Here is a 27,598-nt window from a genome sequence, read left to right as displayed (position 1 = left end):
TAGGCATTAGGCAAACTCTCTTTGTTTTTTGTTTATTCACTTTTCTAAAAAAATAAACATCCAGCCAAACAAGCTGAAATTTCAGGCAGTCTTTTTAAACAGCTCTTACAATAAAAGTGCATTATCATAATTTTCACAATGCCACAGTATTATTCCAACATAGTGTGGAATTTAATATAAAACACAGGAAAATCTCGCTTTTGACTGCACTGCCCCTTTAATAAAAATAATTTATTGGTGTTGGAACATGTTATTTTTTCTTTGATTATAGCGAATGTCACACAAGGTCAACATCACGAAGTTGTTATCAGACCAACAGTCACATTTTATTCTCATCATAATGTACTTATCTTAGAATATTGGCCTGGGGGTTATTCATAAAATGTATAGCTAATGCATTGCTATGAGCACACCCGTAGGACTAGGGCTAGCCTAGTCTACAGCTTTTCAATTGATTTGGCTTTCCATGTATTTCATTCACAATGGTTGAGCTGTTCACACACCTTATCATTTGCTATAATTAGATATATGGGTCCATATGCAGGTTTTCTGTGTTTTCCCCTCTAATTCTCTCCTTTTAGAAACGCTGGTGTATTTACATACACGAGCGTTGCTTTGAATTGTATTGGGTTGCACAAAAACAGTCTATGGGAAGCCAGAAGTTAAATACAATTCAATTTCAACTTACTGTGCCAGTGGGCAGGACGGTTGGTAATTATGAGGGGGTAATTTGAGACAAAATATCTAAAGGATCGTATTATTAAACAGACTTTCCAAATGTGGGTCTGTTGTAGACCCACTTCCTCTCTGCTCAAAACATTTTTCCAAATGCAGGACTTATATTTTGACATGAGGTAAGCAGAGGAAGTGAGTCTACAACAGACCCATGAAAGTTTGTTTAATAATAGCAACGCTAGTGTATGTAAATAGCTAATAATAGTATGAGCCGTTTTGTTAATTTGAGATTTTGTCATCAGAGCACTCTGGTCTGGCATCTTCCAAGTGTAGTGCTCTCTTGAACTTTCTTCACACACCACGGTCATGGCTAGAAGGGATGCAGCTTTTGTCAAATTAATGTCAAAAGTGGAATTTGTTTACATTTTAGGTAACCATCACCCTTTTCCTAAACTTCACATAATTATTTTAACCTGCTACGAAAAGTCAAATCTGACAAAAGCTGTAACCCATTTAGTCAAAACCCACTACCACCGCACGGCTAGAAGGGATCCAGTTTTTGTCAAATTAACGTCAAATTTGACTTTTTGTAGCAGATTAGGAGAAGGTTTAGGGTAAATTTAAATGCAAAAAAATGATTTGACAAACGCTTGATCCCTTCCAGCCATGATGAGCTGGTGAGCTGCTCCCTGGACCGCAACCGGACTTCTGTGGAGTTTATCGTCGGTCATCCAACGTTATGTTGCATTACCGGCACCTACTGTACTGGAAATGGGGAGGAACTAAATTATACTTGCCACTGCCAGGCCCGTTTCTCTTAGAAAACATAACAACAATTTTGCGACTATACCTAACGCTGTACTACTCAGTATGCTCTTGAAACTCATTTCCTGTATCCCCTTCATACTTGATCTCATTCTCTCTCTTTCCCTCTCATACTGTCCACACATGCTCCACTGTCTCAGTTTCGTGACAGTACTCACCGCTCCGGACTTCGTTTATTCAGATGTATTGTGGGAGTTGCTGTTCATGTTAAGCATAGTGGTGGTTTGTTGAAATTATTTAAGAAATAAAAAAAACTACAAACGACGACCCCTAGCGGTGAAACTGAATATTTTGATTGCGCAGCAACAGATTCTCGGCAGTCAGACACGTAACCAGCAAGATGGCTTTCAAAAGGGCTGTGATACAGCTGGTTTTGATGGTTTTACTTTATTCTTCCCCCGGCGTCCAAAGTTTTTTGGAACGCATCAGCTGCACTATATCTGCCGACTGCAATTGTGATTTTAAACCAAATATACGAGGTAAGAAAACGGAAGCTATGCTAGACGGGTAGTTAGCTAACCAGCTGGTGAGCTGCTCCAGTTTATTGTTTGTAAGAAAACCCCATGGCTAGAGTTAGCTAGCTAACGTAGTGAGATTAAATGGTTCTGCAAATTATTAGCTATACTGAACAAAAATATAAACGCAACAATTTCAAAGATTTTATTGAGTTACAGTTCATATAAGGAAATCAGTCAATTGAAATACATTCTTTATGCCCTAATCTATGGATTTCACATGACTGGAAATACAAAAATGCCATTTGCCTCATGCAGCGTGACACATCTCCTTCGCATGGAGTTGATTGTGGCCAGATGAATGTTGTCCCACTCCTCTTCAATGGCTGTGTGAAGTTGCTGGATATTTGCAGGAACTGGAACACGTCGATCCAGAACATCCCAAACATGCTCAATGGGTGACATGTCTGGTGAGTATGCAGGCCATGGAAGAACTGGAACATTTTCAGCTTCCAGGAATTGTGTACAGATCCTTGGGACATGGGCCGGCGGATGAATGGCACGACAATGGGCCTCAGGTATCTCTGTGCATTCAAATAGCCATCGATAAAATGCAATTGTGTTCGTTGTCTGTAGTTTATGCCTGCCCATACCATAACCCCACCGTCTCCATGGGGCACTCTGTACACAATGTTGACATCAGCAAACCGCTCGCCCACACGACGCCATACACGCTGTCTGCCCACGACAGTTGAAACCGGGATTAATCCGTGAAGAGCACTTTCTCCAGCGTTCCACTGGCCATCGAAGGTGAGCATTTGCCCACTGTCGGTTACGAAGCCGAACTGCAGTCAGGTCAAAACCCTGGTGAGCACGCAGATGAGCTTCCCTGAGACGGTTTCTGACAGTTTGTGCAGAAAGTCTTCGGTTGTGCAAACCCACAGTTTCATCTGCTGTCTGGGTAGCTGGTCTCAGACGATCCCGCAGGTGAAGAAGCCGGATGTGGAGGTCCTGTGCTGCCGTGGTTACACGTGCTCTGCGGTTGTGAGGCTGGTTGGACGTACTGCCAAATTCTCTAAAATGACGTTGGAGGCGGCTTATGGTAGAGAAATTAACATTCAATTTTCTGGCAACAGCTCTGGTGGACATTCCCGCAGTCAGTATGGCAGTTGCATGCTTCCTCAACTTGAGACATCTGTGGTGTTGTGTGACAACTGCACATTTTAGTGGCCTTTTATTGTCCCCAGCACAAGGTGCACCTGTGTAATGATCATGCTGTTCAATCAGCTTCTTGATATGGCACACCTTTCCTTTGGGTGGATTATCTTGGCAAAGGAGAAACACTCACTAACAGGGATGTAAACGTGTGCACAACATTTGAGAGAAATAAGCTTTTTGTGCGTATGGAAAATAGCTGGGATATTTAATTTCAGCTCATGAAACATGGGACCAACACTTTACATATGTTTTATATTTTTGTTCAGTATAGTTAACTAGTTTTGATTCTTTATAATAACGTTAGCTAGCAAGCTAATTATATTAGACTGTTAGGCTAGTTAGCGCTTGTCCATCACGCGACAACATTGAGTTTCTTCTGCGCTGTGTCACTTTACGTGTATAATTTCTCTAAACAAAATCTGGGAAACAAATCCTCTAGCTATGAAAGATTACATGAAAAGTGAGAGTGCAGAGGCAACTCGTTGTTATTGTCGCGCGATGGACCAGAGCAAGCTAGTATCGCTAGCTTTCCAGCAGTCTTAGCTGTTTATTGTTAGCTAGCTAGCTTGCCCATAGACTACATTCACAGATGAAAGGGGAAGGAAACCTTTCAAAGGAGTTAGTTATTATAATCTTTGCTTGACTGTTCCCTCACATCTGTGCATGCCAAGTGTTTTTTTTCCTAGCCCTGCTGTCATACTGAAATAATGGCAAGTTTGTTGGGTCTTGCTCTAACAACATTTTATTATTCCAACACCTCGATCTCTGCAAATCTATCTTCCCAGGTTTGGAATGGGATCTGTATAAGAATCTCTACGGTCAGCATCTGGCCCAGGACATAGTGTCAGAGGAGGTGGCAAACTTCCTTCAGAAGGAGAGTCCAGACCGACCCCTCGTCCTGTCCTTCCATGGGGGGTCAGGGACGGGCAAGACTCTGGTCAGCTCCATGTTGGGGAGACACCTGTATGGCACAGCTATGGGAAGCCCCTACATCCACCAGTTTGTGCCAACACTACACTTCCCCTCGCCTGACCGCGTCAAACAGTACAGGGTAGCGCATCTCTCCCACCTTGGACCACAGAGTATCATGTACTGCTTAGTGCTCACACATACACACCTTTGCAATGCCTGCTGTTTGAGACAGTACTTATCCCCTACGATCAGCTTGATGTGCACTTGTCAAGTCACAGCTTTATGTTGTAACCACAATCTTTCCTGCATGCTGTATGTCTGAGCCATTACCTTGTGAAACATTATTTTCATACATTGCTAAGTGGTTCTGACCTCCACTCTTTCTCTTTCTTCCCTGTTGTCCCTTAGCTGGAGCTGAAGCTCTGGGTGGAGGGGAATTTGACGGCCTGTGCCCGCTCCATATTCATCTTTGACGAGATGGAGAACATGCCCCCGGGGGTCATCGACATCCTGAAGCCCTTCCTGGGGCCCTCATACGTCGTGTTCGGCACCAACTACCGCAAGGCCATCTACATTTTCATCAGGTAGCGGCTGGCTGGCTGATGATGTAGATGGCCTTGTGGTAGTTGACTGAATATCTATCTCACGGTTACTGTAAATGTCCTAAGTTTGAAGGCTTGGATGTTGAACTATCGTTGTGCCTTTTAGTAGATCAATCCCCTGTAGTGTTCCTGTATTCCTAGCCATTGTCCAGTGAATTTGACAATATGACTGCAGTTCAGTCTAGAAGTGTTCATTTTGTGCCCTGAGAGGGTGATTCTGTGTGAGGTCTGGTTATTGCTCTGTAACTACAGGAGCACATCATGTAGGTTGTAGAAATCATTTCTATCACAAAGCCCCTGCGATGAGGTTATGAGTTAGCGTTCTCTGTCATTTGGTTCTGAAATGGAAGTGCTTATAAGCTGGACTTCAGTATGTGTGTGTGTCTGTCTTACCTCATAAGGATCACTTACCCCATCCATCAGGACTTTATCTGGGACAGGAGCTTGCCTGCTATTTTCTGGTGGATACTATTAAGCAATGTGTTTTTTTTTTTTTTGTGATGAAAGTGTGACTGACTGGTTGTATTTTGTGGTTGCAGCACCATTGGGGAGGAGGTGATTCACCGTATGGCCCTGGAAACCCGGCAGGCTGGCAGGGAGAGAGAGGAGATCAGGCTGGGGGATATGGAGAACGCGATCTCACAGGCTGTGTTCAACAACAGCAGAAGTAAGAACCTAACTGACTTATCAATCAACAGCCCATTCATTTAGAATACAACCGTTCTAAAGTTTTAAGTTATTACGTTCTAACAGTTCTAAACAGCCCTGTCCTTCTCCCCCCAGGTGGATTCTTCCATTCTAGCATCATCCAGGAGAGGCTGTTGACCAGCTTTGTGCCCTTCCTGCCCCTGGGCAGACGCCATGTGGAGCGCTGTGCCCGCAGAGAGCTCTGCCAGCGGGGTGAGTGCCAGCGCACCGATGTGGTGGCGGCAGTAGGGGAAGCCGTTGTCTACATGCCCGAGCAGGGACAACACTTTTCCAGCAAGGGCTGTAAATCTGTGCCGGCCAAAGTCAACCTCTTCCTATGAGTTAAGGTGAAAGCCATTTTTAATTGCTAAAGTTAGAATTGTTCCCAGAGCCTCAAAGACTGATTTTAGGGTGGATTTTATCAGACGGTGAACTGAACTGTGTTTCTCACTGAAGATCATCTCTACATCCACACTACAAACAGAGGAGAAGATTGATTGTATTCAAAGAGGCATGTAGACCTTTAAGGCGGTCTGCACACTCAAGGTCAGAGCTGCAAAGGCAGAATCATTAACATTGATCAAATTTTAACTGTGAATCTCTAGTGAGGTATCCCCTGGAACTATGATTATCCCCCTGGCCCGGATTCAGTTCAGAAACAGTGAAAGAGATTTTCTGGAGTTTTTCTGGAGTCCGTACCTTCATTGTGCTCTGGAACCGAGAGCCAGCCTCTTCCTCCAATCCAACAACCTTTGCTTTAAACAGAAAAGTGCATAATGGAAGTTCTGAGTGGCCATAGGGGAAGGCATCATGTTTTAAGAATGTTGATTATTGCTGTTAGCTAACCCTGGTTGAAAGGAGACTGGTCACTAGATATTGTCAAAATGATCTGTGACTTCATTCAGTTAGGTGTTCTTCCTCCAATAGGAATAGACTCTTCCAGGGAAGTGTAACGGCGACCAAAAGTCAGGCCATATTTTAAGGGGAAAGTAAGAGGGGTAGTTGGGGATTTTGGCAATGAGGCCCTTTATCTACATCCCTGGAGTCAGATGAACATTTACATTTTACATTTTAGTCATTTAGCAGACGCTCTTATCCAGAGCGACTTACAGTTAGTGAATGTACAGTGATCCCTCGCCACTTCGCGGTTCACTTATCGCGGATTCGCTATTTCGCGGATTTTCATAATGCATTTTTTTTTTTTTGGTGCATTGTGCTCTGCATTCTGATTCGCTAAAAACTCACTCCCGCTTCTTGTATCAAAACATGCTACGAATTGTGCTATCATTTTGTCGTCTCGTGCAGTTATGTGTACGTACATAAAACAGCTTGGCAAATTTACATTAAGTTGGCCAAATTATCTTGTAATTTCGAACATCTCCTAAACCCATAATGTCGACGAAACGGCCTGGACCGACAAAAGCACCTGCGGATGGGCCCAAACGGCGGAAGATGCTACCTATCTCAGATAAAGTTAAACTTCTGGACATGCTAAGGGAAGGTAAAAGCTATGCAGCCGTTGCTCGCCATTACGGAATCAATGAATCTTCCGTTCGTTACATAAAGAAGGAGGAAAAAAGAGAACACTGCAGAGCGCAGTCAGGATGCAGCGGCCCAGTCTGAAGAGCAGTGAAACGGCCTACACGTGAGTCACTGTATTTGTATACATGTAATAGTTGCTAATTGTAAAAAAAAAAAGTTTTCTATTTCGCGGATTTCACTTATCGCGGGTCATTTTCGGAACGTAACCCCCGCGATAAACGAGGGATTACTGTATACATTTTTATTTATTTTTTCATACCCCCCGTGGGAATCGAATCCACAACCCTGGCGTTGTAAACGCCATGCTCTACCAACTGAGCTACATCCCTGCCGGCCATTCCCTCCCCTACCCTGGACGACGCTGGGCTAATTGTGCGCCACCCCATGGGTCTCCCGGTCGTGGCCGGCTACGACAGAGCCTGGATTCGAACCAGGATCTCTAGTGGCACAGCTAGCACTGCGATGCAGTGCCTTAGACCACTGCGCCACTCGAGATGAATTTATGGATATGTTAGCATTGCATTGTATCATATCCTTATCTACCAGGTTTTGTTAAATTGAAACAATCTGTCATTACTTGAAAGTTGAATGATCAAGCGTTATCATGGTGGAAGACCACGGCAACTAGGAGCGGCGGCAGTGTGCTCCTCTTGTCAGTAGGTGGCAGTAAATGCTCTTTTAATAGCCAAGGAGACAGAGTAGAGCATCTCTAGAGTTGGTGCTTTTTAATTTAAGATTATTATTTTAATCACTATGTTTTCAAGAATATGTTTGTTTAATTATTTGTTAATGATAAGAGAAACAAAGAATAATTGAGAAAGGTTGGTTTTAAATTATAGTATCCATACATATATTGAATGGGTGATGCCCTAGAAGTTCACTTTACTATGAAATAGCCTAAATAATATTTAGGATACTTAGGCATTCTTTGAATAAGGACATCCAGAAAAACAATGTCAGTTTACTTTTAAATGTTTGTTTGATGCATTTTTATATGCTTCATATGCCGTTGAAAAATGCATATAAGCCTTTAATTTTACTGATACATAATGACTAACTGTAAATCTAAATGTGTTATTTACTTTACAGACAAGTTTTGGACAGAGGGAGTCTGTCCTTTCATAGTAATCTCTGAACAGCAGGCTGTGTAGGTTGACTAATTGTTTGCTGGTGGAAGTGGGATAATCAAAGGGTTGCCATTTTTATACTTGAACTATTGTTTACATAATTGTCACTCTATTAAGAACAGAGCAGAAAATATCTTATTTCCTTTGCTTGTCTGTATATTTATCAGGAAATGTAACTGTTTAATATTTTTTGTTTTAAGGTTCCACCAAAATCATTTATCAAAGTTAATAGCCTTGGTTTCTTTATCAGTTATTTTACCATTTTGCTTTCAGACAATTTAAACTTTCATCAAGTTTCATAGAAATCCATATAGTGCTGTCCCTTCTTAAAGTACTTCCAGAGAAGACTTTACACCATCAACAGACTGAAGTAGTTAGGTTGTGACTGTTTAACCCACGTTTGTCCACCGTATCTGGAGATTTGTGTCAAGCACGTATTTGATAAAAATGCTGTTTGTCTAATCCTACAGTGGGCATTGTGCTCCTGACTGAAACTAAACACATGTCCATAACTGCAAAAAGGCAGACCAGAAAGCAAGCATTGACAAAGACCGATTGCGGTCGAAACATGTTGGCTTTTTCATAAATAAAAGAGCACCTATGCATTAGAACACTTTTGTTGCGGCCTTCTTGGGAGATACCATCACCTTTTCTTTTTGGAAATAACCAGAACTGCCCATTATCTTGTCAGTCTCAACCTTCGACTCATACATATTTATAAGTTATTACCCCTCAATTTTCATTCCAGTATCCTTGACTCTGGCTATACCAACTACTAGTTGAAAGATTAGTGTCTTCAGAAAGTATTCACACCCCTGGACTTTTTCCACATTTTGTTGTGTTACAAAGGGGGATTAAAATGTATTTAATTGTAATTTTTTGTCAACGATCTACACAAAATAATCTGTAATATCAAAGTGGAAGACAAAATTGAACATTTTGTAAAACAAAATAATGAAAAATAAAACTAATATATCTTGATTAGATAAGTATTCAACCCCCTGAGTCAATACATGTTAGAATCACCTTTGTCAGCGATTTACAGCTGTTAGTCTTTATGGTTAAGTCTCCTAAGAGCTTTGCACACCTGGATTGTACAATATTCTTCAAGCTCTGTCAAGGTGGTTGTTGATGACTGCCAGACAGCCATTTTCAAGTCTTACCATAGATTTTGAAGCCAATTTATGTCAAAACTGTAACTAGGCCACTCTGGAACATTCAATATCATCTTGGTAAGCAACTCCAGTGTATATTTGGCCTTGTGTTTTAGGTTATTGTCCTGCTGAAAGGTGAATTTGTCTCCCAGTGTCTGTTGGAAAGCAGAATGAACCAGGTTTTCCTCTAGGATTCTTCCTGTGCTTAGCTCTATTCGATTTATTTTTATCATTAAAAAAACTCACTAGTCCTTGCCGATGACAAGCATACCCATAACATGATGCAGCGACCACCATGCTTGAAAATATGAAGAGTGGTACTCAGTGATGTGTTGAATTTGACCCAAATATAACGCTTTGCATTCAGAACAGAAAGTTAATTTCTTTGCCACATTTTTTGCAGTTTTACTTTAGTGTCTTATTGCAAACAGGATGCATGTTTTGGAATATTTGTGTTCTGTACAGTCTAACTTCTTTTCACTCTGTCAATTGGGTTAGTATTGTGGAGTAACTACAATGTTGTTGATCCATCCTCAGTTTTCTGCTATCACAGCCATTAAACGCTGTAACTGTTTTAAAGTCACCATTGGCTTCATGGTGAAATCCCTGTTCATGTTAAATACTTATTGCACAGTGAGTCCATGCAACTTATTATGTGACTTAAGAACATATTTTACTCCTGAACTTATTTTGGCTTAACATCATAAAGGGATTGAATACTTAATGACTCAAGACATTTTCAGCTTTTAATTTTGTATTAATTTGTAAAAATTTCTAAAAACATTATTTCACTTTGATATTATGGGGTATTGTGTGTAGGTCAGGGACACAATCTAAATGTAATACATTTTAAATTCAGGCTGTAGCAACAAAATGTGGAAAAAATCAAGGGGTGTGAATACTTTCTGAAGCCACTGTGTATGGACAGGGGCATCTTATCCTAGATCAGTATTTGTAAACTCTTGGGCAAAACATTTGAGTGGCCACCCTCATGGTAAAGGAGAGAAATGTGCAGCTTTAATGTCCTGCAATTGTACACATTTTAACCATCGGGCGTAGAGAAAAAGTTAGTTTTAAAGCACATTTTCTGCATTTCTACACTTTTCCATGGGCCAAATATGTATTTTTTTTGTTTAAAATGAATTTCCTGTCTATAAAATGTTAGCTGACATGGGCTAATTGAGTGTCTGACATAAGAGGACTGATGAACTACCAAATTGCACGTTGTGTATTCTATTATCTTCACTCCCGACAGTAGAGCCGGCACTGCTGTTCGTTCAGAATGCAGTGGGTTAATTTGACATGGTTCCCCATACTCTCCTATCACCCTGCAACAGACACATTTTCATATGATTTCTTCTCATTAGACAGGGACCCACCTTGGATGCCATATTACAGTATACCCAAACTAGAAAGCCAAGCCAGCACTTAGACAGTTATCATCATCATCATCATCATCTCGGTTGTATAGACATCTCTCTCAAACATTCATCTTTGAAAATATTTTCTCCATGTAATCAAAAGGGTTCTAACTGATTCCGGTCACCTGTTTCTAGATCACTTCTTGAGGAAATGTTCCACTGGGTATCTCTCAGTTACAGGTTATGATAAAGAACTGAGTGTTCATATTCTGGAAACTTGAGATCAAGAAATGACAGTCTATAAAAACAACCCTTAAATTCACAGTTCTGTCTTTGCCTCCAGTGGGACTGCTGTTACTTTTGGCCAGCAAATGACTGGCCCCTTTCATTGTCCATTTCACAACACACTGAGTGGCCTGGTCCTTATTCCCCCCAGTGTGTGGAGAATGAATGGGAGTGAGAGGACATAGCCTGGGTGCCATTCTGTTTTTACTCTCTTGGCAACTCCTTATGTCATGCCAAAGTTTACATGACAAGGAGTTGGCAAGAGAGAAGAAACAGACTGGAACCCAGGCTAGAGAGCACAGTGTTCATCTAATGAATCAAGAGAATCACAGCTTTCATCCTTCCCTGACAGAGATGCGGGGCTGATATCTCCATAGGCTGGCCTACAACAGGAACTTCCTGTTTGAAACAGGAAATTAATAGTTTATCCACAGGAAATGAACAGGTGTCAGAGGTTCTGTTGGTGTTTGTATATACAGTACCAGTCAAACGTTTGGCCACACCTACTCATTCCAGGCTTTTTCTTTATTTTAACTATTTACTACATTGTAGATTCTTCAAAGTAGTCACCCTTTGCCTTAATGACAGCTTTGCACACTCTTGGCATTCTCTCAACCAGCTTCATGAGGTAGTCACCTGGAATGCATTTCAATTAACTGGTGTGCCTTGTTAATTTGTGGAATTTCTTTCCTTCTTAATACGTTTGAGCCAATCAGTTGTGTTGTGACAAGGTAGGGTTGGTATACAGAAGATAGCCCTATTTGGTAAAAGACCAAGTCCATATTATGGCAAGAACAGCTCAAATAAGCAAAGAGAAACGACAGTCCATCATTACTTTAACACATGAAGGTCAGTCAATCCGGAAAATGTCAAGAACTTTGAAAGTTTCTTCAAGTGCAGTCGCAAAAACCATCAAGCGCTATGATGAAACTGGCTCTCATGAAGACCGCCACAGGAAAGGAAGACCCAGAGTTATCTCTGCTGCAGAGGATAAGTTCATTAGAGTTACCAGCCTCAGAAAATGCAGCCCAAAAGAATGCTTCACAGAGTTCAAGTAACAGGCACATCTCAACATCAACTGTTCAGAGGAGACTGCGTGAATCAGGCCTTCATCGTCGAATTGCTTCAAAGAAACCGCTACTGAAGGACACCAATAATAAGAAGAGACTTGCTTGTGCCAAGAAACATGAGCAATGGACATTAGACCGGTGGAAATCTGTCCTTTGGTCTGATGAGTCCAAATTTGAGATTTCTGGTTCCAACCGCCGTGTCTTTGTGAGACGCCGAGTAGGTGAACAGATGATATCCGCATGTGTGGTTCCCACTGTGAAGCATGGAGGAGGAGGTGTGATGGTGTGGGGGTGCTTTGCTGGTGACACTGTCTGTGATTTATTTAGAATTCAAGGCACACTTAACCAGCATGGCTACCACAGCATTCTGCAACGATATGCCATCCCATCTAGTTTGCGGTTAGTGGGACTATCATTTGTTTTTCAACAGGACAATGACCCAAAACACACCTCCAGGCTGTGTAAGGGCTATTTGACCAAGAAGGAGAGTGATGGAGTGCTGCATCAGATGACCTGGCCTCCACAATCCCCCGACGTCAACCCAATTGAGATGGTTTGGGATGAGTTGGACCGCAGAGTGAAAAAGGAACAAGTGCTCAGCATATGTGGGAACTCCTTCAAGACTGTTGGAAAAGCATTCCTCAAGAAGCTGGTTGAGAGAATGCCAAGAGTGTGCAAAGTTGTCATCAAGGCAAAGGGTGGCTACTTTGAAGAATCTCAAATATATGTTTCATAGTTTTGATGTCAATGTAGAAAATAGTAAAAATAAAGAAAAACCCTTGAATGCGTAGGTGTGTCCAAACTTTTGACTGGTACTGTATGTGTGTGCGTTCATGGCTGTGAATGAGAGATGCCAGAGAAGAATACAAGCACTGCCACTAGACTTGCCTATAGTTTGTCTTGTCGAGCACAACTCTTCTCCATTAAGACCAACAACTTGTGTACTCAAAACATTTGGAGACCCTTGTCTTAAGACCCTTCAGACTTCCTCACATATATGCCACTTCTCTCCATCCAGCCTTACTGTGATGACTTCATTACCTCCTCCACCCCCCACTCCCCACTCCCCACTCCCAGTCAGTGAGGAAGATGAGGGGCCTAAAGGGTCACTGCTCTGAGTGGCCTCTTCACCCAAGCTGGAGTAAAGGATATGGTTTTCTGGATCTCCATCCCTGGACAAAAAGTTGCCAAGATAATGCCAGCATGACCCCCCGTCCCCCTCCACCACTCCTGGCCTGACCTCTGGGCCTGTTAGGGCCTGCTTTCACACGCTCCCCTAGGACAGCTGGACCAGCCTGGGCCCCGGCCTCCATCCAGACCCTCTGTATGGCCATCTCTCCTCTCCGCTCCTCCGTCACAAATCGGGTTTAAAAGGCACTGCGCCACCTCCCTCACTCCCCCCATTCCTTGGGCAACAATGGGCCACCCCAACCCATCTCCTCCCCCCTCCTCCTCCTCCTCCTCCTCCTCCTCCTCCACATCTGTGAGTGCCCCTCTGTGTCCTTATTCTTTCTCTAACCGCTCCATTATTGGCTTTCTTTCACTTGTAAATGTGGCCAGCGATACTTCTGATGGGTCTTTTATCCACATGGCCGGGGTCAGAGGAAAGGTAGGAGTTGGGGAAGAGGGGGGAGTACGGTGGGCAAGAGTGGAGGGACAATTGCAACAAAGAGTTAAATCCTTTTTTGTGTGCAATCATTTGGGACGGTTGGCAATCCAAACTCTTGCTTCTTGCCTGCATTCCTGTATCCTTCCTAACAAGACATTGCAGAGGCAGCAGAGAGAAGCCACAGGACAAGCCTTTGGTTTTCATGGATACTTGCTATATCACAACCTTTACGACCAATGGAGTGTGAGTGTAGCATGATCCCATTGGTCTTATTTGAAAGCATTATGATGATACCGTTGTCGTTTCCTACCAATTACAAAAGTGGTATTCAATCATTTTACATGATATGGATACAGTTTATTTTCTATTTATACATATCATTTGAGTGTGATACTTAGTGTTGAAATACCCTGCTCAACTTGTTAAAGAGGGTGAGGGATAGAACATGTCTGGCAGCTTCTCCCTGTGTTGGTGCAAGTAAGGAGGGAGGTGGACCAGCCACCATGGTGTCATGGCTTGGTCGATGTAGTGTGGGATTATATGTTATTTTAGCTTCTGTTCTGACCTCAACAAAAACTCTTGCACACAACAAAAATGTGGTCTCTGTGGCAATAGTCTCCACGACAACAGGTGGACAAAGGGGGGAGCGGTGGGGGGAATGTGGGGGCGAGGGGTGACGGGGAGAGGTAGGAAGGGGGGTGGAGGTGAGGTGACCTTGGCCTTTATGTGGTCAGACGGAGTGTGAGAGCCACAGGCCTGGTGGGTTTAGTGATGAGGAGGAATAATATCACGACACCTCTCATTCTCTTCAAACTTAGAATGATTAATGACAACACTAACCCCTCTCTTTCCACACCCATCCCCCTTTCCAAACCCCCCACTGCGCACACACATCACCCCATCTGACCTCTATAGGCCTGCTGCTGCTCAAACACTACCCCCGTCATTTGACATGGTCACTTTTCCAACACTGTTGATTGATGAATGACTCGATTCCCACCCACGCGTTATGGTAATGCTGCTGATTATGCAAAGGACATGAAACTTTTGAACTGTAATGTTTGTGGAATAATGCTGCCCAAAGTAGAAACATCTGCATCCCACTTTAGGTTTTAAATCCTTTCTGTTTCTGCTAGTGTTAAAGATTCTAGACATGTTGATTAAAGGACATCTACATCACAGGAGGCTGCTGAGGGGAGAACAGCTCATTATAATGGCCAGAGCGAATGGAATGGCGTCAAACACCTAGAAACCATGTGTTTGATGTATTTGATACCATTCTACTTATTCCGCTCCAGTCATTAACACGGGCCCGTTCTCCCCAATTAAGGTGCCACCAACCTCCTGTGATACATGTAATTACTGTGTATTAATTGTGTATTATTGAAACAATTCTGAACGTTAGATGGGATGATGATGACACAGGTAATAAAAAGTGATTGCTTCTCTTTCTGTCCCTCAATATAAAATCTCTCCCTCCCTCAAATGGTGTCGCTCAAAAAAACTAAGAGCATCATGGCTGTCATTGGCTCTAATCAATGATTTCATCCCTCTCCTATACAGTCAGAGATGGACTATAAACAGAGTATGTCTGTAACTGTGAATCCATGGAGAGGTGGAAGAATGATGCAGTGTGGAGAGGGATAGTAGATAGTCTCTGTTCTCAGAGACAACAGAGCAGGGTTCCTCTTTGGTACCAGAGGGGGGTGGTGGTGGGGATGGAGGGGGCGCTGTTGGTGCTCTGGCTCTGTGAGTGGTCAGTCAGCCTCAGCGATGGCTCCAGACATCTCGGACATCTCTCACTCAGACTCACCAGTCACACGCCTGCCTGCTGCCACTGACGGAAAACTAGGAGAGGGCTATTGGTGCTAGCCTGCATCGTTGCACGGCTGCACCGCACAATGACACGTATACGGATGGACACAGACACACGTATACAAAAGCTGCATATTACACACCTCATACAGGACAAGCTTACTAAAGATTGTTCTCTGTTTGAGAACCAGAAATGTATTTGTTTGTTTGTCCATCATCTCGTCAAAGAGTACCACCACAGAGCAAACAGGCTCGATCCAGCATATCGGATAGTGATGACATTTCCGGGGGTGGCAGAGGGAGGGATGGAGGGGGGTGGGTGGGTACTTATATGGATATCTGCAGTCCCTGCCTCCTTCATCTCTGTCATCACTAGGCTGCTGTGGTGGTATGCATCTCAGACTACGTAAGGATGTAAGGGGTAATATGAAGACAACAGGCGTGTACACACACATAGTGTTATTACATGGTGGTCTCTTTCTTGCGCGCTCGTTCTCTCTCAAGATATGTTACTGTGCCACAATCTATGTGTAGTATAAGTGAGGATCTAAGAAAAGCCTGGGGGGTTTCAGGTTGTCCGTGCCGTACCATGCCCAGCCCAGCAGAGTCCATGTGACCAGACAGTGGATAATGTAACGTCAGCTCAGCAGCCCTGTGATGCTCCCACGCCCCTCCGCCCCTCCGCCATACCCTGCTCTTACACAGTGGTGTTGTGTCACCCATAGCAATGATACAGAAGCCTGGTCACGTGACTGGTGTGTCAAAGGGACATGCGGAAGGAATGAAGGAAGCGACTGACCCGGATCAGAACGATGGCTGCTAAAGTATCAGCTGTGTGTATTGATTGTATATGGAACCTGATGATCCAGCAATGGAGGTCATTGTTTAAAGCTGTAGAACCAGCGATGAGATAAACAATACATCTAACAGCATCTTTTATCATCTTATTTCCATCCACCATCAGTCAATCATACACTCTCTGTCCTTACGTCATCCTCTAAACATACTACCAGCTTATATGGAATACAAAGTCAAATCACTGCTTTTCTCTGGCATACAGTAGTAACCCCTACCTAGTTGGATATTGATAAAGACCTAGTTTAACTAGAGCAGTTTGCGGCTATTTTATGTTGGAGTGTGTCTATCTCATTGCAAGGACATGTTTAACAGAGGAGGTACAAGGCTGGGTTCAGACCTCCCAAACACACTTGATCTGTAGATCAAAGAAATTACATCAATAGACAGGAGGCAACACATATTAATGGATGGATATCAGATAATAATCCCAGTCATTAGATGGCCTCTTCAATATATCATTTTTACCCCATTTCTTATCAATAAACACTGATCACTAAGAATGCCTGTGCAATAGAATTTACTGTGTCAAAATATGCACTTTTATGTTTATTTTATCCTCTCTGTTGTGAAAGATTTAAATCTGAAAGATTCAGACTTGAGGCTGTTGGTGGGAGGTTTTTAGACCTGCTTGTTGGGTGGGAGTGAGAGGACCACACACATCGTTCTTTACTTTTCTATGATGTCATGTGTAAATGGAATAGAGAAATATATTTGCTGGATCACACCCATTTACCAGAGACACAGTTCAATAAGTAGATCCTCACATTTGCTCTCCATGCTAACAAGAGGAATTAGAGAAGAGTTTGGTGAAGGAATTACTGAGAGCAGTACCTATCAGAACTGAGATGATATTGTGATGTAAAAAGCAAATAGATCCCCAAGCTACTGCTAGGGAGGCAAAACCATGTTTGGTTATCCCACACTGGAGACTTGAGACCAATTCCATACTGACCTCTTTGATTAGATCAACTATATAAATGTTTTATTTTAGTTTGAAGCATTATATTTCTGTTCATACTAATAATGCATGTATGCAGTAACTTCCTAGGTCTTATCATGAAAGTTTGAAGATGGTATAGAGCTGAATGGTTGAGATGGAAATGTCCAAAGAAGAATGAAAAATAATAGTAAATAAGGTTTTACAAAGCACTGACCAGTCTGCCCCATTAGAAACACCTATATCAATGATGGGAGGATATGAGTTGAAATGACTAAAACACAGGAGTTTAAATAGGCCTATTCTATTCATAAAGACATATTGGAATAATTTCGTTCAGAAATTATTTGAAGGGCCCATGTGACAAAAAAGTGTCAGAACCACTGACTGGTCAGAACCACTGACTGGTCTAAGCAAAGAAAATTTAGAAATGTAGGGCTCTAGTCAATCAGTTTGCATAAGTTCAGCATTACAGCGTGATTTAAATTTAAAGGCAATGTTCCCGCGTTAGCAGAGACTGCATAAACGCTGCATATGTCGGCTCAATCAGAAATGACCTTAAAATGTCTATCGCACGCTACAGATTGAATAGAGCCTTAAAATAAAATATCTGAAAATAAAAAATTAAGCCTTGTAATATCAGTAACAATTTTGATCATACATAAACATAAATGGAAAAAAATACATAGTTAATTTTGTTGGTTGAAGTTCTCATTAATTTATTTGTTCTTAAAAAAAAAAAAATCATATTTCAATATCACAAATGTGCAACTCAAGCAGATACATGCAGTATTAAAAAAACAAAATAAATTAACAATGATATTTCCAAAAAGATCAACAAAAACACAAACAAAATATTATAAACTTAGATAGTAATTGTATTATTAATTATCTAAACCTATATACCTTGAAATAAAAATTACAAACGAATTCCCTCTTTATTGGCTTGTAAAGGTGTTTTCATTTTTACATTTTTACATTTTAGTCATTTAGCAGACGCTCTTATCCAGAGCGACTTACAGTTAGTGAGTGCATACATTTTTCATACTTTCAAAGGATAATGAGGTTTAAAATGCCACGGTTTGTTGTTAAACTAAATTTAAATGATACATTCCTTAAGAATTGTGCAAATTGTAATCCTAAAGCAGCACTAAGTGCCGCAACAAAAGCACACCAGTAGAGCGACAATAAACCCACCCGTGCTTAAGGGCAATCTAAAGTAGGAAGAAGAAAATAGAAAACGATGAAATCTTCTCTTCGTTGGATTGGGCCCTAGGCCTACTCAAAATAAACTGTAGGCCTAGTTGTGTCATTTGAACAACTTCTTCTGAAACCAATTCTGAACGTTTGTAGGCTACTATATAGTCAACAGCTTGCTCCTCCAAAAGTTATGTAGGCTTAGGCCTATTTAGATCTAATTAAAGAATTATTGATTTCATGTTAATTCATGTAGGCTACACATTTGTAGGCTACTGCAGCCTATACAATGACGTTTAGTTTCACATAATCGTGAGTCGTTTTGGATAGCCTAATTGGTGGGATAATGAATAAATCGAATAATCAACACTTTAATGCAGATTTCCCAGTAAGAAATATGATGACTATGGTGACAAGACTAAGAACTGTTATTTATTACACTGATGTGAAAGGAACCTCCAGCAACAGATGTCCAGATACAATTCTCGGGTTGTTTACAATTTCACAAGAATTGCGTTTGGACAATCAACCGCAAGGGCTCAAAGTATGTCTCTCCAAACTCATAGCTCTCATAGTTCAAAACAGTTCTTAATTAATCTATTTGAATTAATTATATAAATTGTCTTTGAATCTGTAAAACATATAGGCCTATAGAAAATATGGAGACACTATCATTGACTGTCATTCCAATCATGCACCTGACTCACAAAGGATCATCTTTTTTGTTTGTTGGTAAAATGAAATATAATCAGTTGCAGCCTACAGGAACCTCATATTAATTAAGTTCATCTCGATATGTGTAAATTAAACTAATAAAGTTTAAAAAGCAGTAGGCCTGTTGTTTACTTATATAGCAAAACTTTTGATATTCTATTTAAAACATTTTATAATAACCCAGCAGGTCTAGTAACATGCACATGCACATTTCATATACAAAATATCTGGTATTTTCTATAATCTGATCTTTGATAGCTACCAATGGCATGATTTACCCGAAGATTTTACATCGACGAAGGCCCTCGAAGATGATACAATTTCCCATTCAAAAACATCCACAACGCTGAAATAACTTTTCTTAATTCAATGTCATAATAAGCCCACATTAAAAGATGGTTGATTATTTGGTGTTTGCTCTAAGCATCAGCATCAGAAGAAACGCACTCTTTGGAACGAGGCGTTCTTCAAACTCCATTCCGCCTGCGTTTCGCCTTATCTGTACCTGTAAGACGCATCTTCTTGCACATATAGTTTCCATATCATTATAGAGCAGAACACAGGCAATTGAACTCGAATTCAAATTCTTCCAATCATACAAATATACACCCCTCGGCGGTTATAGTATTAATTTTCAAACGTTATAAGGTGACAACGCAGAACATTACTGATGCGAGAAAGTCCAAAGGAAAATTGTTAAAACGCGAGTGCACCTGCTCCTCCGTGGTCCCCAATCATAATTTCTTGAATACTCCAGCTTTTAGAAAAATCATAGGAGGCGAAAAAGGGGTTATATGAGTCAACTCGTGGTGCTCCTTCAACTGGCCATTACTTGATAGGACGAATGCATGGGAATGGCACTGTGCGCTCGCTATGCTGTTATCCAAAAGCTTTTCTTGAGCTCCACTAACAATAACGGTGTTACGGAGATGGACGGCAAGAGGGAGTGGGGATGGTCTTCGCTTGGTACTGAATTTGAATAACACCACGGGTTGATTAATGTCCATTGTGCTGAATAAGTAATGATTCTTCTAGCACACACAAGCCAGCAGCTGCGAATGAAGGACCAGCAACCATTTAAAGATACAACAGTCCTATTTTGCCTCTCCAGGGCAATTACAATCAAAACACTGTTACCCTTGCAAAACGTATATTGTTAATAGACGAAATGACGTGTCCTCTCGCTCTATTGTTTCAGAAAAACAAAACCTGGGGTATTCATTCAATTTAGCCTAGTAAGTCTAACCAGGCACTAACAAATCAACTTGTTTGTTCAGTAGTTTATTTAAAATTATTAATGTCTGGACTTTTGGCAATTGTTTTGGTTGTTAATAACATATTCATTACATATTAATTAGTAGAGCCTTTATAAGACCATAAGATACATATGATAACTATAATTAGGCTACGGAGGAATAAAATATTGTGTAGTTTAGGCCTAAGTCTATGCCTAATTTCTCAAATAAGGCTATTGCAGTAGTTTTTAGGAAAATCTTCAAGACATAGACTCGAATTTTTTGTATGGCACAGGTGATTGACAGGTGGACCACAAATGCGCAAGGGTGATGTGGTGCTTATGGGTCTAAAATTGTGACCTCATTCTGATGATACAAACTTACCAGTTACTGTCCAGGCGCTCAGAAGACCTGCAACTATTCTCACTACTACTATTCTTCTGGTTTTCCGACTAAAACATATTTTTCAAATGGCAATTCGATCGAATGGGTAGGATTATTCAATACGTTCGATTGCTATATCACTTCCCTTCGAATATCCATCGCATGGTGTCGAGGTAGGTAAACCTTGCCGAAAAGGCATGCTACTTGCGCTTCACACTCTGATGCTTTAGGCCTATAGCTTGGGTTTATAGGCTACTCCTCTCTGATAAATTATTAAACAGTGACCGCCTTCGGGGTTGGGCTCTCCTCTCTTTTCCCTTTTAAAGACACCTCAGTTGGTTTAATCAGTTAACATTTCCTTTGCTGGGAACATCTTCTCACTTTCGAAGCTCATTTGCCTCTTAAAGGGCCTGCCCGCTGCTTCCTTTTCACTGCCATGTCAGAATAATTTAGTGCAGGAGGCAGGAGATCACTGGAGATTTTGGCTAAAGAGAGGGAAAGGACGCGTTAAAGCGAGTGAGGACTTCACTGTGATTCACTAAACCCATTCAGTTCATTGGAGGAAAAAAAAGACATTATGAACCCACTTATGAAAGTCATAGACTAAAAATATCTGCATTGGGAAGAAAGATAATTATATTTCTCAGATAAGCCTGCAAGTTTTCTGCTGTAGTTTAGCACATCATGGAAATATACGTTTCTGAGAGCTGATAAATTGGTCTTCTTGGGTTTTCTGACAGCAAAAAACGTATCCTGTATTAACAGCATCCTATGGCAATATGCGGGTAAATTTCATTTAATTCATTTCCAGTTTAAGAGATTGAATCTCCATTCATAATTTTTTTGTTATTGTCCTGATGTCAACTTTGGCATTTCAAAAGTTTCAATGATAGCTGATGCTTCCAAGTTTGTCACCACCAGTCACCACTACATGGAACAAACACAAACACTTTCCCCAGTGCAGTGCAGATTTGAGTAGGCCTAGCCTATTTTTCAAGGTCTGAATATAATAACATAATTTAGGCTATAGGAAGCATTTTCGTAAACGTTCAAAGTACACTGTTCAAAAAAATAAAGGGAACACTAAAATAACACATCCTAGATCTGAATGAATGAAATAATCTTATTAAATACTTTTTTCTTTACATAGTTGAATGTGCTGACAACAAAATCACACAAAAATGATCAATGGAAATCAAATGTATCAACCCATGGAGGTCTGGATTTGGAGTCACCCTCAAAATTAAAGTGGAAAACCACACTACAGGCTGATCCAACTTTGATGTAATGTCCTTAAAACATGTCAGAATTAGGCTCAGTAGTGTGTGTGGCCTCCACGTGCCTGTATGACCTCCCTACAATGCCTGGGCATGCTCCTGATGAGGTGGCGGATGGTCTCCTGAGGGATCTCCTCCCAGACCTGGACTAAAGCATCCACCAACTCCTGGACAGTCTGTGGTGCAACGTGGCGTTGGTGGATGGAGCGAGACATGATGTCCCAGATGTGCTCAATTGGATTCAGGTCTGGGGAACGGGCGGGCCAGTCCATAGCATCAATGCCTTCCTCTTGCAGGAACTGCTGACACACTCCAGCCACATGAGGTCTAGCATTGTCTTGCATTAGGAGGAACCCAGGGCCAACCGCACCAGCATATGGTCTCACAAGGGGTCTGAGGATCTCATCTCGGTACCTAATGGCAGTCAGGCTACCTCTGGCGAGCACATGGAGGGCTGTGCGGCCCCCCCAAAGAAATGCCACCCCACACCATGACTGACCCACCGCCAAACCGGTCATGCTGGAGAATGTTGCAGGCAGCAGAACGTTCTCCACGGCGTCTCCAGACTCTGTCACGTCTGTCACGTGCTCAGTGTGAACCTGCTTTCATCTGTGAAGAGCACAGGGCGCCAGTGGTGAATTTGCCAATCTTGGTGTTATCTGGCAAATGCCAAACGTCCTGCACGGTGTTGGGCTGTAAGCACAACCCCCACCTGTGGACGTCAGGCCCTCATACCACCCTCATGGAGTCTGTTTCTGACCGTTTGAGCAGACACATGCACATTTGTGGCCTGCTGGAGGTCATTTTGCAGGGCTCTGGCAGTGCTCCTCCTGCTCCTCCTTGCACAAAGGCGGAGGTAGCGGTCCTGCTGCTGGGTTGTTGCCCTCCTACGGCCTCCTCTACGTCTCCTGATGTACTGGCCTGTCTCCTGGTAGCGCCTCCATGCTCTGGACACTACGCTGACAGACACAGCAAACCTTCTTGCCACAGCTCGCATTGATGTGCCATCCTGGATGAGCTGCACTACCTGAGCCACTTGTGTGGGTTGTAGACTCTGTCTCATGCTACCACTAGAGTGAAAGCACCGCCAGCATTCAAAAGTGACCAAAACATCAGCCAGGAAGCATAGGAACTGAGAAGTGCTGTGGTCACCACCTGCAAAACCAGTCCTTTATTGGGGGTGTCTTGGTAATTGCCTATAATTTCCACCTGTTGTCTATTCCATTTGCACAACAGCATGAAAAATATATATATATATTTTTATTGTCAATCAGTGTTGCTTCCTAAGTGGACAGTTTGATTTCACAGAAGTGTGATTGACTTGGAGTTACATTGTGTTGTTTAAGTGTTCCCTTTATTTTTTGGAGCAGTGTATATGCTAGGCCCAAACATTTGGCCCTCTTATTGGAAACACATTCTCTTTACATTCCCTTACTTTCATTAAAGTTCATCCTGTTTTGTACGCCTATAACAGATGCAATAATATACAAACCAGGCCCATAGCCCATGATCTGTGCATCTCAGTGTAGCCTAACTCATCAAGTTATCATATCTACAGTATATTTTCTGTGACCGTCTGTGTTCTTTTGTTGATAGGGAGAAACCTTCACAGTATTTAGGTGAATGTGTAAACACATTTAGGCTCCAAGCCTCTCTGTGAGTCAGTAGAACTGGGGAATCCTCTTGTTTTCACTTCTCTTGTCATGTTCACCTTTCTCTGGACTTAAAACAGCATGCCAATACTGCACAGTTGCTAGGTAACGAGGGTATAGGGGCCACAATAAGCTAGGTGAGGGTGGCTGGCTGTGACATATGGCATCCCTAAACAGGAGCCTCAATATAAGGTCCTGCACTAAACCATTAGGCTTAGCTTCACAGTCATATCCCAAGGAGTGGGAAGACAGACAGTATCCTCCTTGATAATTACAAAGGGCTTTGTTGAGAAAGTTCACCTTTACAACCAGTCAATTCCATCCAGATTCCTGTACTGATCATGTCCATATTAAGTTATTATTGTTCCCAGGTCAGTGTTGGAAAGCTACTCTGAAAATATAGCTTGCCAAGCTACCAATTACTTCACACTGGAATAAGTTAAACTACACTAAAGCTACCCTTTAAAAATATATAGTTACTTTGAAAAAGTAGTTCACTACATCTAAACTACTTTATGAATAACTAATATATGTAAATATGAAATGTCATAGAGTACAAATTGCAAGAACAGATCACTTTGGGGTTAAAGCTAGAAAACGGTTGACCCCGCCTCTGTTATGGTCAAAAGCTGAGGGATGGGCCTGGAGAAATGTAATGACTCTCCAATTCATAAACAAATCTATGAATGCAAGACTGACCATCCAAGATATCAACATTTTTGTTTTAACCAGGATATACAGTGTTTGTTTACATTTACATTGTTTACAAACATTGGAGTAAAACAAGCTTATATTTTGGGTTCTGATGGGTACGACAGTTGAACTAAGCTCATGAGGCATTTATACATTATATTAATTTATAATTTATAAGTCCAAAAATTGATATAACAACTAAGGATTTCATCTTGAACAGAATGTGTAATTTAGTCTATTAAACACAAAAACAATGTTTTAAGTGAGAATGAGGCTGGTCTGATGACAAAAAATAAATTCTTGCCTACTTCACCCACATTTTTATTTTTTTATTAGTAGTGTGTAGTTCCAGTAGTTATAGCTACACCACTACATGGCAAACAAGTTATTAACTGCTGAAAACACTACCAATATTTTAATTTAGTTCAACTACCACCAAGCACAGCAAATGTAATTAAATTACTAGTTGAACTACATGTAGTTCACTACTCCCCATCACTGTCTATTGGGGATCATGGTGAATAACGAATCCACTTTAAACTCACCTCAACCTCAAGAAATCTCTAAGGGTCCGCAATTGGGAGTGTCAAGAATGCAGTTTGTGTGTGTGTCCATCCCCCCTCCCTGCCTTGTTGTGTATCCCTGGTCTTAGCACATACAGTGGGGGAAAAAGTATTTAGTCAGCCACCAATTGTGCAAGTTCTCCCACTTAAAAAGATGAGAGAGGCCTGTAATTTTCATCATAGGTACACGTCAACTATGACAGACAAAATGAGGAAAAAAAATCCAGATAATCACATTGTAGGATTTTTTATGAATTTATTTGCAAATTATGGTGGAAAATAAGTATTTGGTCAATAACAAAAGTTTCTCAATACTTTGTTATATACCCTTTGTTGGCAATGACACAGGTCAAACGTTTTCTGTAAGTCTTCACAAGGTTTTCACACACTGTTGCTGGTATTTTGGCCCATTCCTCCATGCAGATCTCCTCTAGAGCAGTGATGTCGGGGGCGGCAGGTAGCTTAGTGGTTAAGAGCGTTGTGCCAGTAACCGAAAGGTCGCTGGTTCTAATCCCCGAGCCAACTAGGTGAAAAATCTGTCGATGTGCCCTTGAGCAAGGCACTTAACCCTAATTGCTCCTGTAAGTCGCTCTGGATAAGAGCGTCTGCTAAATAATGTAAATGTAATGTTTTGGGGCTGTCGCTGGGCAACACGGACTTTCAACTCCCTCCAAAGATTTTCTATGGGGTTGAGATCTGGAGACTGGCTAGGCCACTCCAGGACCTTGAAATGCTTCTTACGAAGCCACTCCTTCGTTGCCCGGGCGGTGTGTTTGGGATCATTGTCATAATGAAAGACCCAGCCACGTTTCATCTTCAATGCCCTTGCTGATGGAAGGAGGTTTTCACTCAAAATCTCACGATACATGGCCCCATTCATTCTTTCCTTTACACGGATCAGTCGTCCTGGTCCCTTTGCAGAAAAACAGCCCCAAAGCATGATGTTTCCACCCCCATGCTTCACAGTAGGTATGGTGTTCTTTGGATGCAACTCAGCATTCTTTGTCCTCCAAACATGACGAGTTGAGTTTTTACCAAAAAGTTATATTTTGGTTTCATCTGACCATATGACATTCTCCCAATCCTCTTCTGGATCATCCAAATGCACTCTAGCAAACTTCAGACGGGCCTGGACATGTACTGGCTTAAGCAGGGGGACACGTCTGGCACTGCAGGATTTGAGTCCCTGGCGGCGTAGTGTGTTACTGATGGTAGGCTTTGTTACTTTGGTCCCAGCTCTCTGCAGGTCATTCACTAGGTCCCCCCGTGTGGTTCTGGGATTTTTGCTCACCGTTCTTGTGATCATTTTGACCCCACGGGGTGAGATCTTGCGTGGAGCCCCAGATCGAGGGAGATTATCAGTGGTCTTGTATGTCTTCCATTTCCTAATAGTTGCTCCCACAGTTGATTTCTTCAAACCAAGCTGCTTACCTATTGCAGATTCAGTCTTCCCAGCCTGGTGCAGGTCTACAATTTTGTTTCTGGTGTCCTTTGACAGCTCTTTGGTCTTGGCCATAGTGGAGTTTGGAGTGTGACGGTTTGAGGTTGTGGACAGGTGTTTTTTATACTGATAACAAGTTCAAACAGGTGTCATTAATACAGGTAACGAGTGGAGGACAGAGGAGCCTCTTAAAGAAGAAGTTACAGGTCTGTGAGAGCCAGAAATCTTGCTTGTTTGTAGGTGACCAAATACTTATTTTCCACCATAATTTGCAAATAAATTCATTAAAAATCCTACAATGTGATTTTCTGGAGAAAGAAAATCTCAATTTGTCTGTCATAGTTGACGTGTACCTATGATGAAAATTACAGGCCTCTCTCATCTTTTTAAGTGGGAGAACTTGCACAATTGGTGGCTGACCCAATACTTTTTTTCCTCACTGTATGTGTGCTTAGGGGAAGACCCCCCACTGTGCTTTGGGATAGTGAAGCTCAGCCTATAGCTGCTGAGGAGGGAAAACCATTCCTGAATAAATTAGCCTAGTGTCCAGCCTTATGAGTGACCTCTGACCTTTCAGAGAAAAGTTATTGAGGCCACCACTGCACTCTCCTAGGCTGACCACTCAGAGGGGCTGGGAAAGTGCCCTGGTGGGGGAGGGACTGGCTCAAGGGGGTTCACACAAGAGAAAGCGAACGGGGTAGAGAGGTGGGGGTCTGTCATGAGTGGAGAGATTCCTTTTGAGTCCCATTCCCCACATCCACAAGTGTGTCCCTGATGCTTTGTTGTGACTCTGAGCTACGGCCAAACAGAAGGCTTCAAACAGCCCTATCCTACAATGTTTGGCCCCCATTGTTTTCTCCCCCGCCCTTTCTTTCGCCCTGCATCGCTATCTATTCGGCCCATTGTACCGCTTTTCCTTTCTCTCACTCTTGTCTCTTTACGTACTTTTTATATGCTCTTTTCTCAGTTTTTGTGGGCTCTGGTATTCACTGTGGTGAGGTGCTCCACTTCTTGACCAATTGCTACTTTTCATTAAGAACACTCGTTGATGAAGTGTGGTTATAGGCTGAGAATTAAAGGATGGAATCAATATGTTGAACCAGTAAATACAGCAAAGAGAATGAGCTTAAAATATGTGAGGCTTTTGGAAGCTTTCAGGAGTGGCTGCAACATGAGTGGAATAGGTTATGTTATCAGGAAACCCTCTGGTTATACCTCAGTTCATTCACCACTAGTTCCATTTTTTCTCACCGCTATTGATATGATGGTTTTATTGTTTAATCATTGTAATATCAAGTCTTGGTCTCTCC

The 27,598-nt window shown here is 41.9% G+C and overlaps 1 protein-coding gene across 1 annotated transcript; it reads left to right on the top strand.

The window, feature by feature from the left end:
- Positions 1-1,825: 1,825 nt before the first annotated feature.
- On the top strand, positions 1,826-7,061 carry tor2a (torsin family 2, member A). Its single transcript, XM_084177473.1, has 5 exons — positions 1,826-1,979; positions 3,959-4,224; positions 4,494-4,669; positions 5,227-5,354; positions 5,471-7,061. The coding sequence occupies exons 1-5, from the start codon at positions 1,841-1,843 to the stop codon at positions 5,713-5,715; spliced, it is 954 nt and encodes a 317-aa protein (XP_084033599.1). The 5' UTR covers positions 1,826-1,840; the 3' UTR covers positions 5,716-7,061.
- Positions 7,062-27,598: the final 20,537 nt, after the last annotated feature.

This window comes from Coregonus lavaretus (assembly GCF_964263955.1).
Source record: "Coregonus lavaretus genome assembly, chromosome: 14".
NCBI classification, from domain to species: domain Eukaryota; kingdom Metazoa; phylum Chordata; class Actinopteri; order Salmoniformes; family Salmonidae; genus Coregonus; species Coregonus lavaretus.
Note: the sequence above shows the minus strand (reverse complement) of the source record. Positions and strands in the feature narration are given on the sequence as shown.